The sequence below is a fragment of the Desmodus rotundus genome, chromosome 5, assembly GCF_022682495.2.
Source record: "Desmodus rotundus isolate HL8 chromosome 5, HLdesRot8A.1, whole genome shotgun sequence".
Lineage (NCBI taxonomy): Eukaryota > Metazoa > Chordata > Mammalia > Chiroptera > Phyllostomidae > Desmodus > Desmodus rotundus.
Window position 1 is genome coordinate 77,380,359 of NC_071391.1, and position 17,343 is coordinate 77,397,701.

Below are 17,343 nucleotides of genomic sequence, written 5' to 3' on the forward strand. Positions count from 1 at the left end.
TTATCGGTTTTTAAAATTATAGACACCTATCAAGAAGGAGAGAAAAATAGTCCTTGATGGCACTGTCTGTATAACTCCCATTGATACTAAAATTGAATATATACAGTAATTCATGCACATATGGAAAACTTAAGCAAATCTAAAACTTCAAGTTTAAATTTCTTGTACTTCTACTTTTGTACTTCTACTAAAAGTATGAAAGCCCTTCAGAATTAACTAGTATCAACAGTTTTACATGTGTTACTTGTAACAATATTATTTGATTATTTGAGTAATTAATTCTTAGGTATTCCATAGAAAAATAACAATACTTTTCACAATTGAGAGAGAAAGGAAACCTGACGAAATTCTGCGGGTGAGGTAGGCTAGTAATGGAAGAAACATACTCAGAAAAGAAGGTAAACATAATAGGAAGAAGAGGCAGAGAACAACACACAGGTCTGTGGAAACAACTGACTGAAGCCTTGTGAGAAATTTGTTTTCTATTGTTCATATCCGTACGTTTTCTTAGGTAAGATGCCAAGCATGCTGCAATGTCTAAACATAGGCTATTGACTATTTGACACAGCTTTCAGATAAACTAACAATCAAGGGAAACAAGTTGAATGGAAACCTGGAGTCTGAAAATCTGGGTGAGTGATTGAATTCTTGACTGAATGGATTTAAGTGACCAGATGTTTTGGTATTGTGTAGAGAGAATTTCGACTTAATGAGAGCCAAGAAAAAAAAAAAGCAGATTAGTATTTGGCACTCCTGCAGTTAGTCTGCAACTCAATTACACAGTTTTGCACAGGAGAGGAATTCAGTAAATGCTTGCTGGCTAAGTGATCAAACCATTTTCCTATATTTTTCCCTTCCAATCAGTGCTTTGGTTATTATAAATATAAAAGTAATCTTGGATAACTTAATATGCAAAAGAATCAACTGATACCATCTGGAAAATTCTATGTCCTAAAGAGCAACATTTTTTGATTCTCAGTTATAGTTTGAAAGCTCTGTTTTCCTGGTTTTGAATTACTGCCACAAAGAGGAGATCATATCTTCTATTTTTTATAAGAACATAATATTACAAAAGTTTATGGATCAATATTATTCTCAACTTATTTTTTTCTTTAGACATGTTGAAATTTTTAAAACTACCAAGTTTGGGATAGTAATCTTAAATGTAGGCATCATTATTCTCATTATTTCAACATCTCCATGTACAGTATAGTCAATAGAGTTTGCCTCAGATTAGGATGCCTTTGAGTCATTGTCCTGCTATTACATCTGAACATCCCTTTCTTGAAAAAGAGAGAAGAACAGTAATTTTTTTCAAGGAAGATTAAAGTTATTACCTTAGTCATAAGGTTAGAAATCATATGTTGTAATCATTTTGTAGGAGGCGGTGTAAGGTAATGTCTAAGAGCATGGACTTGGAAGTCAGATTTGAATTCCAATTCTGAATCTACTCTTAGTCTTATTTACCTATTTACTCTTATTTGACAATAAGTTCCTTAATTTTCTCAGTCTTGGTTTTATTATTTGTTTAAAAAAAAAGAAAAGAAAAAAAAAAAGATAACATCCCTGGCTGGTGTGGCTCAATAGATTGAGCACTGGTCTGTGAACCAAAGGGTCATGGGTCTGATTCCCAGTCAGGGCACATGCCTGGGTGAGGTCCCCAATAGGGGGCGCATGAGAGGCAACCACACATTGATGTTTCTCTCCCTCCTTCTCCCTCCCTTCCCCTTTGTCTAAAAATAAGTAAATAAATAAAATCTTAAAAGGAAAATAAGGATAACAACTGATCCATGATCCATGATTATATTAAGACTTACACGATAATGTGCAATGCATACGTTAGTCCCTGCCTCATCTGTGATTTCACTTCCCCAGTTTTCAGTTATGTGCAGTCTACTGAAAACACTAAATGAAAAATTCCGAAAATAAACAATTCATAAGTTTTAAATTGTGAGCTGTTCTGACTAGTATAATGAAACCTTATGTTATCGTACTCCATCCCGCCTGGGATGTGAGTCACCTCTTTGCCCAGCGTTTTCACACTGTATTTGCTACCCGCCCGCTACTCACGTAGTAGTCATTTTTGTTATCAGATCAGCTGTCACACTATTGCAATGCTGTGTTCAAGTAACACTTATTTTACTAAATAATGACCCCAGAGCATGAAAGTAGTGATATTGGCACTTCATATATGCCAGAGAGAAGCTGTAAAGGGCTTTCTTTAGGTAAAACGGTAAAAGTTTTCGACTTAATAAGGAGGTTGTTAAGATCTATGGTAACAACAAATTTTCTATCCATGAAATTGCCTAATTTATAAATTAAACTTGATCATAGGTGTATATGTACAGAAAAACATAGTATCTATGGGGTATATATATATATATCACAGATATTAAAATTTGCTTAACACACATAAATGTAAGTAAATTAACTACATGGGTTTGCGTGTGTGTGTAGAAAGAGAGCAAGGAGGAGGGAGTGTGTGCACACATTCTAGCTTAGCATGATCCTGGCACATAGTAAACACTTACGAGCAGCAACTCTTGTTAAGCATTCAGGTAACAGTTCCACTCTGGTTATTCTGGTGAAGTATTGACCAGTTTGGTATAAGAAAGATCTCAGTTTTCCATGTTCAAAATTAGTTCTGCAATTGACTACCTGGATAATCTTGGTCAATTTATGAAAACTTCTGAATCTCAAATTCTTCAAATGCAACATAAGATGAATAAAACTTACTTTGCAGGGTGTTGGGGGACAGCAGAGAAAAGAAATAAAGTATATAAAACATCTGGCACAAAGGTGACATATATAAGGTGTAGGATATATATTATTTTTTCCCATGATCTTACTTATATTCTTTAACCCATGGAGGTCTTACTTCTTGAACTTTAAAATATGTAAAAACTGCATTTGTGACCATGACAGGGTTGTTGTGTAGATTAAATGAGATGATATATAGACTATCGAACCAACCACTGGCACAGAGTTGGTTCTCAATGTCTTTCAACTTCACAAAGACATTTACAAAATGCCCTAGATATATACAAAGTCTACAGACACCAAAATAATGTAGGTCTGAATGTACAACATCTTAAATATTCTAAGAAGAATTTATAAAGTCTCAGCCAAATGTTTCCAAAAACCTAACAAAATATGCCAATATTAAGACAGAAACATTATTGAGAAAAATCCAAGTGTTTATTTCCACTTGCTAACGATGTTGGCCATTTATAGGTGCAGGTTCATTAGAATGTGATTTCTGGGAGGGTCCTGGCCATGCTCCACTTGCTTTCTTTTACACGCCCAGTACTTGCCCAATTGTCTAAAAGACAGCAAGTATCCAAAAACATTTGTTGAACAAATGAGTAAAAGTCACTCCTAGCAAGGTTCCAGCCAGGATCGTGCAGAATCAGGCTTCATCTGAATAGGAACAACAAACTGCCTTTGAAGTAAAAGCCTTTCGTCCCCTGGAACATTCCAGGCACAGTCTGGGCCTATTTTCCTATCCATCTGCTAATTACATGGTCATTTGACCATCAAAATAACTCTGTTACTTCAACTTCAACAGGTCTTCCACTAGGACCTATATGCAAGTATTTCAGACATTGTTATTTAAATTGTCATATTTCCCCATAGAGTGAGGTCTGAATTAATGAGGTCTTACTAACTGTATATTTTTATGGTTGGTTTAACCTTTGAACACACATTAAGGGCAAGTGATAAAGCAGAATACTTTCTTAGAATTGAATCTACATGTAAATTTGATCTCATGACATTTGCATACAAGGTGACAGTTTCTGATGCAGTAGGAAGCATTACAAATGTGCAGAGATCAATTCAGCCATTAGGAAAAAGCAACAGTTGCTAAGAAACCACATTCCAAATAAAGAATATTATAGTAGTAACCCAGACAATTACCATATGCCTGACATGACATCAACACAAAACTTAACAGATTTTTAAAAGCACTTGTGACATTGAATTGTTCATAACACATTTGCCACTCAGCTGATTAAAGAGTTGCTTTTCAATGACTCGAAAATTCAATTGTAGGTACAGGACAATACAAAATCAAAGTGAGTTAATAACAATGAGAGATGCTTCCTAGGGTTTACCAAGTCTCTCCTGCGTACTCAGGATGCATGCATCTCTTTGGTACAAAGTGCCTCGCAACTTCACTTAATTGAATGAAGTCCACTTAATATTTAAAAGAATCTACTTTTCAAATCAGCATATTCTACTTCTATATATTTTTATATTCAGAGAAAAAAGCTTTTAAGAATATACAAAAAGTTTACAGTGTGGTTATGGTTGGTTGGTAAGTTATAGGTGATTTTGATTATCTTTTGTGTGCTCATATTCAGGAGTCATTTTTTCATAATTTCGGAACACTAGTAAAGTTACTTGGAAATAATTTTTAAATTTTTATTTGGAGATAGGTAGGAGATTTTGAGACAGAATGACCAAAGATGTAAAATCTAACAGTGTGGTTAGCATGCAGATACCACATTACTATCTTACAAATTAACCTATCTTGCTATTTTCCCATCACTTTTGGTATTGTCAGATTCAAGTTGCTAATGTTAATGTATATATATGACTGTTAGCCACAAAAGAGATTAATTTAAACTGGTAGTAAGAGATAAAAGCTCTCTTGCTCAATAATGCCAGAAAAGGGGACCATATTCCAAAAGATAATGGACTAACCTACCCCTGAAACGGGTAGGTGGAATCCTCTCAAAGTCTCCTTAGAAGGGAGTATTGGCAAAGCAGAGATGTTTATTCTTTACATAAAACTCAGATAAACAAAAGTAAGCTACCTAACTACCTGGAGGCTTCACACTTCTAAAGCCCACCACACAAGATTCAAGTAAAAAAATAAATGCCTTTACTGATATAACTTTCAACCTTTTGTTAGGACACTATACAAATACTCTTGGGAGGGGGAAGGGGAGGGGGGATGCCCTCCGGAGACAGGCTAAAATAAATGAAATAGATTATAACATCTTTAGGAATACTTATCCCATGAAGATATCATTTAACAGGGAAACTTTATAAAATATTTAAATCATGTCTCCACTAAAAATCCATTCCTCCTCCGAAATGTGAAAGCGTGAAGACTGCTGCACAAAATCAAACTGAGCAATTATGTATTTTTACATGCACAGCTTCATGCAAATCAATTTAGCTTTTCCTTTCATTGCTGCTTTTACTTTTCCTTTTGCTAATGTATTATTATATGTTTTTGTGTGTAGCAAAAAAATGCAAATAACTTCACAAAGAACTGCTTGGAAAATCTGACAAATATAACAAAATGCTTCAGCAAGGCCAGCGCCTTTTTGAAATGTGTGCCCGATAAACTATTTTTTGATAGACTGAAAATATGATTAAAAGCCTGTGATGATATTAGAATTAGTTATGATAAAATATAAAAGCTAAAATAAATTAGTAATGGAATTCTATGTCATTGACATACTCATTACATATACAATATTGTGCATTAAATCATTAAGCTGACATCTTACAGAGGGACTGTAATATAGGCCTTGAAGGGCGCTCTGTCCATTGAAGCTCACCTGCACAGCACCATGACCAAAGAGACGCCTATCATTACAAAAATGTCTTATGCAATACATAGAATATAAGACATACTCTTTAAATTCAAAGATTACCCTATGGAAAAAAATAATATATCATTATAAAATATGTATCTTCTGAATTATAATCCACAATAAAAAAAAACAAATGGGAAAATAATCAGAGAAAAAACAATGGGAAAAGATAGCTAACAGATGCCCCTAACACAATCTGGCTGGTGATCTTAACCATCAGTAGTGGGATAGAACCCATTCCCTTCCCACACATGTAACTGAACCTATCTCTCTTAATTTCTAATTTAAAAAATTATCCCTGGCTCAGTGGATTGAGCACTGGCATGCAAAGCAAAGGGTCACCAGTTTGATTCCCAGGCAGGGCACATGCCTGGGTTGCAGGCCTGGTCTCCAGTAGGGGGTGCATGAGAGGCAACCACACATTGATGTTTCTCTCCCTCTCTTTCTCCCTCCCTCTCCCTCTCTCTAAAAATAAATAAATAAAATCTTTTTAAAAATATATAAAAAATTAGTCACTTTGGGTAGAATATCTGTAAAATAGATTGCTTACTTCCATTCTCTTAACGAGAGTGTCCAATATAAATTTAAATATTCTTGAAGACTAAAGCCATGGAAGTCTAACTTTTTAGAATAATAAGTTACTAAAGGCAATAGGGAAACTTTGACATTATAAAATTTATTTAGCATGCTTTTATTTAATAGGTTTGTAGAATGTAGCAATTAGGAGCTCTGGCTATTTTTTGTTTTAGTCTTATTTTCTTCACTTGTAAAATGGAACTAATGGCAATAGTTCCCTCACAGAACTTTTGTGAGACGTAAATGAGTGATTCCATGGAAAGAACTTGGAATAGTAACTGCCTGGCATACCTTTATGTGCTTCAATAGAAGTTATTTCTCTCTTTTTTTTTTTTTTGCAGTAGATAGTTTAAATACATGTTTCTGTCTTTTCCACTTAAAGATAATTTCATCTGTGACTTAGGTTGAAAATAGGCATAAATGTAGATTGGTAAGGATGACTCATTGTTAGTAAGATAAAGCACATAAAAATATACATCACGTTAAACAGCCATTTCCAGTAAAAGCAAATTATATAACTCGATCAACCCTCTGCAGGTCAGCTCACAGAGCAATAAAAAAGATTTGCAGCGAAACACAGGGACAAACCTGGGGAGAGGGAAGCACTAATCCCAGCGAGCTTGTCTGCTATGGGCATTGTCTGACTTCAGAAGGGACTGAGATGGTGAGAACATGAGCATAATTTTTGACAACCTCACAGGACTACAGGGGCAAGGGTTGCCAAGGGGGGGCCTTAGGAAACCCTCTGTACTTTGAGATGAGACCCTGACAGGCAACACCACAGGTATAAAGGCAATGCCACCAACATAAGGTGAAACAGAAGTAAGTTTTTCCTCACAGAGACTGAACCAAGTGTTGACTGCTAGAGCTCCCAGCAGTTCAGGCCAGAAGCACATGTAAAATTTTCTTAAAGGGGTGGTAACAAAATTCCAAGTTTCAAATTATTTCTATAATTTTTAATATATAATCCCCAGAACTCAAAACAAAACATAGTTAGGTACACAGGAGACACGTAACATTACTAAAAACTAAACGAAGGAATAAACAATGTAGTAAACCACATGTACTCTAGAGCAAGGGTCCCCAACCCTGTAGGGAACCGGCCGCACAGCAGGAGGTGAGTGGCGGTCAAGCAAGTGAAGCTTCATCTGTGTTTACAGCCACTTGCCATCGCTCACATTGCCGCCTGCCTGAGCTTCGCCTCCGGCCCTATAGCGGCAGCATCAGATTCTCACAGGAGGGCGATCCCTACTGTGAACGGCAGGTGCGAGGGATATAGGACCAGGCTCCTCGTGAGAATCTTATGCCTGATGATCTGAGGTGGAGCTGAAGCAGGGATGCAGGGATGCTGCAAGTACAGATTATCGTTAGCAGAGAGGTTGGACTACACAGAGACCACAATAAATCAATCGCTTGCAGACTCCTATCAAAACCCTATCAGTGAGTGGCAAGTGACAATTAAACTGCATCTGGTGGCAGGCTGTAAAGCCACCCCCTCCCACCATCCCATCCTGGAAAAATTGTCTTCCACAGAACTGGTCCCTGGTGCCAAAAAGGTTGGGGACCAGTGCTCTAGAGAATGGCTTTATTAAGCAAAGAGTTTAAATTAACTATGGCTGATACAGTTAAGTAAAAACAATATAAAAATTTGTCACATAAATGAAAACTTAAAAAACTATAAACTGCTATAAGTGACATTAAGAACTAAATGGATGTGCTTAACAGATGATTTTCACGAATGATTGAGGGGAGTATTAGTGAGTTAGAAGGTAGATCTGAAGAGAATATATAGACTTAAGTTCTGGTAATTAAACAGAAGCAAAATACAAAAGAATCTGTTGTAACCTTAGCTACCGGTAAACTCTCACTGAAAAAATACTTTAAATATATTATTTTTAAAAGACATAAACATATTTCTTGTATGAAATAAATCCATTATTAGAATAAATCAATTAGAAATATATTTTGCCATAAATTTTACCAGTAATATTATAGAGTATCTTTGTATGCTATTGCTATATTGAAACAATGATTTACTAAAGATGCCACTATATACATTATCTAGGAGATTAAAAGTAAATTAAAATGTTTATAGCATAAACATGAGAAGCAAGGATAACTGGGCTCTCAGTATGTTAACAGTGAGTTCAGAGAATACATATGCAGTTTTTTCTGATTATTTAGGTTTACTATCTTAGATATAGATTCTAGAGGTAGAACATTTCAAATAAGAACACACACTTCAGGATGAAAAGTACTAATTAGAATTTTGTAAGTAAACAATTATGAGAGAATCACAGACACTTAATCCAAGTTATCAAATACTATTTCTTTTTTATAAATACAATCTTGGGCTCTTCTCTCATGAGGTTAATTAAGCATTGCAATATTTGCAAATAGCAAATCCCTTCAAATATTAAAATAACATCAGATTTTCTTTATAAATAACTACTATTTTTAAATTAATTGGAATACATTTATTTCATAATCTCCAAAAATCCTATAAACTCATTAAAAGGCTTACTTCAAGCTTAAGGAGCTAGAATTTAATGTGTTATATTACATGTAAATTGTACATTAATATTCTTGCCTTTGAACTAGGCAGTATGAAATCATTGCATTTCCCTGGTTTGCAATGGAGATTGCCAAACACGTTAGTATTACAACATGATCACATGATGTTTTTTTAAGCTCTATTTCACAATCTCTATAATTGCCTCATTATGTAAAATCTACTGTTCTCTGAACTAATGAAGAGAATTTGCTTTTATATGCTTATGTAATGAAATTCAATGAAAATATTTTTTAAAAACTAAAACCCAGAAGTAAAACTTAGGTATCTGGACACACTAACTCAGCCCTCTTCAAATGCTTTAAATCATGAAAATGTCACTTGTCTTTCTACTGTGTGTTTAATCACATACTCTAGTCAGTCCTCAACCCAGATTCCTTTCCTTACTTATTTTTTATTTGTATTTATTGATTTTAGAGAGAGAGAGGAAGGGGGAGAGAGAGAGAGAGAAGGGGAGAAGAAGGGAGGGAAGAAGGGAAGGAGAGACTGACATTTGTTGTTCCACTTACCATATTTTGCCATGTATAATGCACATATTTTTGCCCAAATTTTTGAGGGAAAAATAAGGATGTGCATTATACATGGGTATAATGATTATATACCATGGATAAAATAACCCCATGAATACTGCTCACAAAATCGCGGGTGCATGGGAGCACATTATACACGGCAAAACAAGGCATTTCTGTATTCATTGGTTGATTCTTGTATGTGCCCTGACTGGGGATCAAACCCACAACCTTGGCAAATCAGGATGACGCTCTAACCAATGGTATTATTTAGCCAGGGCCCTTCACTATTTTTTTTAAACACAAAAAGCACAAACAGTAAAAAATGTTTTGTTATTTTAATCAAAGAGTGATAAACTATTAGTAAAAGTTAGTCTTCCAGCACTAAAAACTCTATTTAACATACTTCTGTAAGATTAGGTTCATAAGTTAATGAACAGCCTAAAATTATATAATTTTCCAGGGAAATCACCATATAGCTAGTTAAAACAAAGGAGAGAGCATCTGATGTTATTTTTCTTCAGTTGACTATTGTTTAAGATATAAGAAAATCAGATTTCCTCTAGAGAGGGGAAACATGGAATAGGCTAATGATGACATTTCCATATATCCAGCCAACAGAATAAACATCGTATTGATCAAATACAAGAAGTTCTTAGTCACTATTTTTAAAAGCAATTTTAACTAAAGTCACTCTGGGCTGAATTTTCAGAATTTATCATATAAATGGACCATATTTGTGTATTATGCTTTGTAAATACAGTCTAGAACTATCCTCTGAGTTCATTAGAGTACTTACAAGGTAGTAATTTGCTTAGTATGATAAACTAAAGAACTGAAATGCTATATTCTCTATTTTCTTTTTAATTAAAAAGTTTACCTAGTTAATTCTGCAGTTAAGGATTCAAGGACATTACTGATCATTAGCAAGCAACTATAAATGATAATCCAGTTTCCTATTCCCCACCATGACAGGTGCCTCAAAGTTTTATGTCATATAAAAATGATCAATTTATTTTTCAAAATTTGAGAAGTTTGGGGAGTTTTGAGCAATTATTGTAACTCGAATGGCTTAAATTTTATAAAGCCTAAGAATTTGGACAGTTTTAAGAAAATAATAAACAGTTCACATATCAATTCTAATACAACACTCAAGCACTTTTAATGAAAGATTTTTTCAATAAATTTAGAAATGTTCCCATAGTACCAAGTGAGAAGCCAACTGAAAACCAAATTAATATTCCAAAAATATCCCAAACCATACAGATAATATAAATTAATAAGAAACTAAAATTATTAAGGAGGTGTTATTATTTTGAATTCTCTTTCTGCATTCTTCTTAAATCATTCTGGACATTTCCCCTTCTGACTTAAGAAGGCTATCTGATTCCCAAAACAGGGGCAGTTTTATATCCCACAAATGAAAATACAGATGATAAGTTTAAGGCATACTGTACAACACGTTTCCCTGGTTTTGTTATTTGGTGACTTAAGTTTGCTTTGACAATGATAAATCAACACAAACACTGTATCTCCTACAAAATAAAATCCAACATAGAAAGACCATCCCAAATGATAACACTGCCCAGATGGGAGTCTTGAAAATTTAAGAACTGGTATAAATTCAGTGTGGAATGTGTAGATTTGCACTTTGCAGCAGATCTGAGACAGCTTCCTTTTGCTCGTTTTTCCTGACAGTAATTGAAGTGTCATTCATGCACTTGACTGACTAGATAATTATGTCCTGAAGGGACTTAAACTAGACTTTTTTTAATGGTCCATGACTTTTTTATTTTCACCACTGGTGGGAGTCTTTCTCTTTGCACTTTAAATTTTTTTCAAATGTAAACATTTATGTGCACATTAAAGAATAGTAATAAAATGAATAATTTTGCACGATGACCCCTATGTCCACTTTCCCTATTGCATTTCCCCCGTTGCCATCATCTTTCTTTCATTTGGAATTAAACACCATCTTGAATTTTGAATTAATTATTCCCTTTCTTTCCTAACTTTTTACATCAAGGCAGATATTTCTAAATAGCATGTATTTTCAATGTTCCAAGTTTTTCAATGTAATTAAATGCAATAATACTACAGCATTCCTCTATGACTTGCTTTTTTTTTAATCAATATTATGTTTTTGGCATTCATCCATGTTGATGTCCATAGCTAAAGTCATTCATTTGCCCAACTGTATGGGATTCCAAGGCATAAATATATTATAGTTTAGCCATTCTATTAAGTGGATATTTCAGTTATTTCCAATGTGAGAATATTATGAAAAGTATTGCTGTGAATAATCTTGTGTGTGACTTCTGCCACATGCACAAGTGTTTCCCTGAGGCAAACATCTAGGAGAGGGATTGCTGGATTGTAAGAAAAGCACAAAGTAAAATGTACTAATTAATGCCAAGGACGTTGTACCATTTGTAACCCCACCAGCTGTGTGTGAAATTTCCTGTTGCTCCATATCCTCACCAACAGTGATACTACTGAAGACTTTCAAAACTGTGCCAAAGTAGTAGGTGAGAGAGCATAGGGTTATCAATATATATTAATCTGATTACTGATAAGATTAACCAAAGATGCTTTTATTGGTTAAAGACGTTACAAAAAAATACCCCTACTTTGTGATTGTCTTTTTATTGTCTGTAGGTGTTCTCTGATAAACAGGAGGGTTTTAATTTTAATGTAGTAAGATTTATAATATTTCCTTTGTGATTTGAAAATTTTTAACGTAACTATTTGCAAAAAAAATAGTTCTCCATTCTAAGTCAAAAACTCTTAATTATAAAATTGTCATTTTATAGTATGATCTTTTTCACATTTAACCCATTATTTAGGATTACTATTACTGAGACTTGATTAATGTCTTTTAATAGTTTCAAAAAATTAGCCTTTTGCATTCCCTCAATGAACTCCATTTGGAAGCAGAATTGAAAATATATTAAATCTTCTCACTTTCTCCTCCATGACTCCTCCATATTTTACATTTTATATTCTCTGATTCATATTTTCCCACTTTTAATTCTCTGAACTTAATTGTGAGTAATTTCTTCAGTTCTAACTTTCAGTGTCCTAATTTTTGCTTCAGCTGTGTCTAATCTGCTTTTAAACTCATCCACTGAGCTCCTTTTTTTTAAAAAGTATTATGCCAATTGCTTACAAGTTCTCTGGTTCTTTTTCAAATCTACTGTTTCTGCCTCCCATTTTAAAACTTCTATCTCTGTAATTATATTAAGCATTGTCATTCTGATTCTGCCTGAAAATGTTGATATCTGATGTCACTCCAGATCTGTTTCTCTCATCTACTGTTTCTATGGGCTCTTAGCTATAGTACTTTGTTTCCCTGTGTGAGTGTGTGTTTTTCGTTGTTTGCTTGTTTTATTTTGTTTTCTTTTGAATATAAGGCACTGATTTTCCAGCGCACACTCCTGTGGAAATTTGTTGAAGATGAGATTGAAGTTATCTTCCTCCAGGGAGAAAATAGTGTTTCCTAGTTTCCTATTATCACTGTTAATGACAGAGCACTTAGTTTAAATTCACCACCTAAATTGTCTTCGTCTGTACCCAAAATGTGATTGTCACATTTCTTTCTTCCCTATAACTTTTTTTATGCTTAACAGTCTTTTAAAAACTTTATACTTAACTCTGCACTTTCATAAATCAATCAGAAGGGACACTCAGGGTATCTAATTTTCCATAATGCCAGAACTAGAAATGTACTCACATTTTAAGGCTTTATTTTCTGTAATTTTTAACACATAGTTAGTGAGCTGGTGTAAAAGGTCTGCCTTAAATTCCAGGTTACTTCTCCAAATACAAGATTTCTGGTTTATAAGGATTTATAGCAACAACACATCTGGGATCTATCAGGTTACAGCAAAACTATAGCTATGTGACCTAATACATTCCCAGAGGGAGCTCCCAGACTGCAGACAGCCATGGGTACCAAAAAGAGTACAACACCCCAGAGGCTATATTTTCTACTTTTAAAGTTTCCTCAGTTATTGGGCTCCAACCTTCAAGCTCTATCACAGAAAAATTGTAGAAGCAACCCCGAGGCCCGAGGCTTTATGAGGAAACCTGTACACTACCCACAGGCAGTTCAGGTCTTCCATTTCCTTGCTTTGTTTCTCATTTTTTGGATTATTTCTCAGACTCTGATTCTTACTATCATTCTTACTTGGATTTGGTGACTTGGTTACCGAAAGCAAGTTCTTGCCCTTGGTCTAACCCTTTAGCTCCTTTTTTCTCCTCCCTGGTAGTTTGCCATCCACACACCTTTTCCTATTTTACATCATTTTTCTTTTCCTGGATCTATGAGTCACCTCTAGCTATTCCTCATCCTCCCTTCATACCTGACTTATTTAGATCTGTAAGCTACAGTATGTAGTATTCACAAGGGAATTTCTTGAAAAGCATGCATTACTATTCAAATTGTATGTTGAGAGTGACCTGAATTGGTCTTCCATCAGGTGTCAGCACCTCTTCTGAAAGTTCCATCATCTTCAGAGCCATCAGAGCAATGGGTTTAGCATGGCAGAGGCTTTTTCGGTGGAGTCCTGCAGCAACACAGTATGCATCACCTATTGTTTCCACCTGCAGCGATCAGACAATTAAATGCAAACATATGATAATGAGCCAGAATAGGAATGATTAGTTCTCTGCAATCACAAACGTTGCTGAAAAGCATGTCAGCAAAACATCGATAAATTAAGCAATTAGACAACTGAGTGTAATCACAGCAGAGTTTGCAAACAGCCACAGCCAAATACTGACATCTCACTCTGGGGCCACTCCTCAGCATTGTCACCATGGGTGATCATTGAAATAGAGAACAACTGAGATGTAAAATAATTATCATCAGTGAAAATAGAATTGTCAGTATTTTACCTGGGCAATTTCTAAAAGACGGCCTTTTTCAAAGCCACCCTCTCATCTTCCTCAAACCTTCAGTATTAGGGATACTTAAGAGATGACAAATCAGTGGGCAAGAATCCACCCATAACCCTACCGTTAAAAGGTTAGCAGTCACTGCCAGAGCCTTTATCTCACCATGTTCTAATTCTATTGTCAGCATCCATTCTGAATTGCCATTACTTTTATTCAATATTTTAAATATTTACCCCAGGTTAAAACCCCCAAATTTCCAAGTAAAGAATATGGCATAAAAATTAAACACATCTTATTTTGAGAGGAAAGTTCACTAGTTATCCAAAGTAAATATAATGGTAAAATCCTCAAGCATTCTAATACTTTAATTAGAGCAAAGTGATGAAATACTGTATAAAATGTTCGATTTCAATGTCACTTTTTCTTTGAAGCCCTCCTTGGCCATCTATTAGTTCACAGTAGATCAAATCCTAATCCTTTCTTCTATTCTGTTTCAGCACTTTCCACACCTCTTTGCTATAGCTTTCATCACAGGCCATAATCAATATGTATTTATGTGTCAATATGTACTCCATGTACGATGTGATCTCTTTAAAAACAAGACCATCTGTTTTTCATCTCTGTATTTATAGGGTCTACTATAGGGCTAAAATACAGATATTTAACAGACACCTACCAAATGAATAAATAAACTAATCCGCCATGTTTACCATGATTATAATAAGTCATTCTATGTCATTTGCTCATTTTCACCATTTTTTTCACTTGCATCATGTAGACCTATGGGCCATGTAGGTCTGTGTAGAAAATAAATTACATTTAAATGACTAGACATGCTTTTATCATAAATATATCAAGAATTACAAGATATTCTATTAGTTAAGATTTAATATCCATAATTTAATTTCATGTGAATGTATTCTAACACTTAAGTATTAAAAGTTGTACTGCATTACATTCTGTCAGCACTAATTGAGACAATATAATGAGGATACTTAAGAAGCTCATGGGACTAAGAATGCCAAAATTAGCACTTGTTTGTCAGAATCCTATCAGGAAATACATATAAAAATGATTCTAATAGCCTCAAACACATCATGAAGTTCAAAACTTTCACTCCAAGACCTGTTTTCTGATGCCAAAAAAAAAAGGAAATAAAGTCATATGGTAGGAATAATAGACAATGCAATGTGAGTTTGCAAAGGTTTATTCCAAAGACTAACATATACTTCCCCCATAGAATTTCCACCAAGAAAGACACCCAGCAAATAATAAATGTCTAATGTGTGTCCATTTACCATCCCTCCCTAGAAACACAAAATCCTTTGCTAATTCTCACATTTATCTCATCCTTTTGTATTTCTACATGACTTCAAAATCCAGAACACTGTTAGCTATGTACTTTTGATTTTCAGATACTAGGACAAATAGGCAGTCACTTATTTGTATAAATTGAATGGCTTCACAGTCACTCAGAACATTCATGTCCTGGGGCATGCCATCTTTGAAATCCCTATCGTCATCGTTTTCCTCAGCAGCATTATCTCCATTATCTTTTCAGCAAAAGTTTATTGAGTTCCTCCAAATATGGATTTCTAGAAATTGTACCAAAAGAATAAAGCTTAGTTATGTGCTACACTTTCTCTATAGGAGTGTGTAATGTAATAGTGTATAGCAGATGGACCAATATGTTACCAATTGATGTAACACATAAATCTAATGAAGTGCAAGATGAGTATGTGCACAATATGACAAATTCACATTAAAATCCATATGATCACATAAGATGTTATAGCATTTAGTTTGAAAATATTTGAAGTCAGGATAGCAGTCAGAAAAAACAGAATCAAGTGTCAAGAAATAGACATCAGAAAAAAGAATGGCCCTTTCATACGTCTATGGGCCCTCTATATGTCTTTCTTGAAGAAGCATCTCTTCAGGCCCTTTGCCCATTTTTTAAGTATGGAATTTCCTCAAAAAACTAAAAATGGAACTGCCTTTTGACCCAGCAATTCCACTTCTGGGATTATACCCTAAGAATCCTGAAACACCAATTCAAAAGAACCTAAGAACCCCAATGTTCATAGCAGTGTTATTTACAATAGTCACGTGATAGAAACAGGCTAAAGGCCCATCAGTAAATGAGTGGATCAAAAAAACTGGTACATTTACACAATGGAATTCTATGCAGCAAAAATAAAGAAGGAATGCCTACCCTTTGTAACAGCATGGGTGGAACTGGAGAGCATTATGCTAAGACAAATAAGCCAGGTGGTGAAAGACAAATACCATATGATCTCACCTATAAGTGGAACTTAACAAAACAAACAAGCAGCAAAATAAAACCAGAGACATGGAAATAAAGAACCAACTGACAGTAACCAGAAGGCAGGGGGATAATAGGGGAAAGAAAGGGAAGGGTCATGTCAAGGAACATGTATATAAAGGACCCACGGACAAGGACAATGAGCAGGAGATTGAATGGGAGGGTTAGGTGGGGCAGGGGAAAGCACTGGGGGAAAAATGGGGACAACTGTAATTGAACAACAAAAAATAAATATAAAAAAGAATGGCCCTAAGTAAGATGTAAAATTCTCACAATTATTTATGAACACCCAAATACAGAAAAAATCTAAAAGATGTTGTTTCCACTGTTCTAGGCTAGATTATGCTGCAGTAACAATATAACTTGCAAATCTTAATGCCCTAAAATAACAAGAGTTGATTTCTGGTCCATGTGTGCTACATATTCAGGTGGGTCAAAAGATTGGGGAAGAGGGGAGAGACACTGTGCCTCGTCTCTTCACTCTAGGAACAGGGCTAATAGAACCTCCTCACCTGGAGCTGATTGTCAGGGCACAGGAAAAGAGGTTCTGACAAATTATATACTAGCTCTTAAAGCTTTTTCCCAGTTGTGACATGCATAGCTTCTCAAGTTTTATTCACTAAAGCAAGTCACATGGCTATGCTAGCATAAATGGGATGGGAAAATGCAACCAAACCTGTGCCCATAGAAGAGCCAGAAATATTTGGAAAATAGAACTAGTGAGTAATGAATGGGTAACGGTTTAACTTTTTTCAAATACCCAGGTGTCTATAAAGTGTAAGCAATATGTCTGTGTGAAGTTTTCTTTCCTTGCAGACTTTTTCAGTATCTTAACCTGAAAATCTTGGC

General features: G+C 34.9%; 1 protein-coding gene across 1 annotated transcript in view; it reads right to left on the reverse strand.

Moving 5' to 3' along the window:
• Positions 1–17,343, reverse strand: part of GUCY1A2 (guanylate cyclase 1 soluble subunit alpha 2) — a 317,887-nt gene that overhangs the window by 72,216 nt on the left and 228,328 nt on the right. Inside the window, exon 6 of the mRNA XM_053924981.1 lies at positions 13,731–13,874. Within this exon, the coding sequence (XP_053780956.1) occupies positions 13,731–13,874 (144 nt within the window). The remainder of the gene's footprint in view (positions 1–13,730; positions 13,875–17,343) is intronic.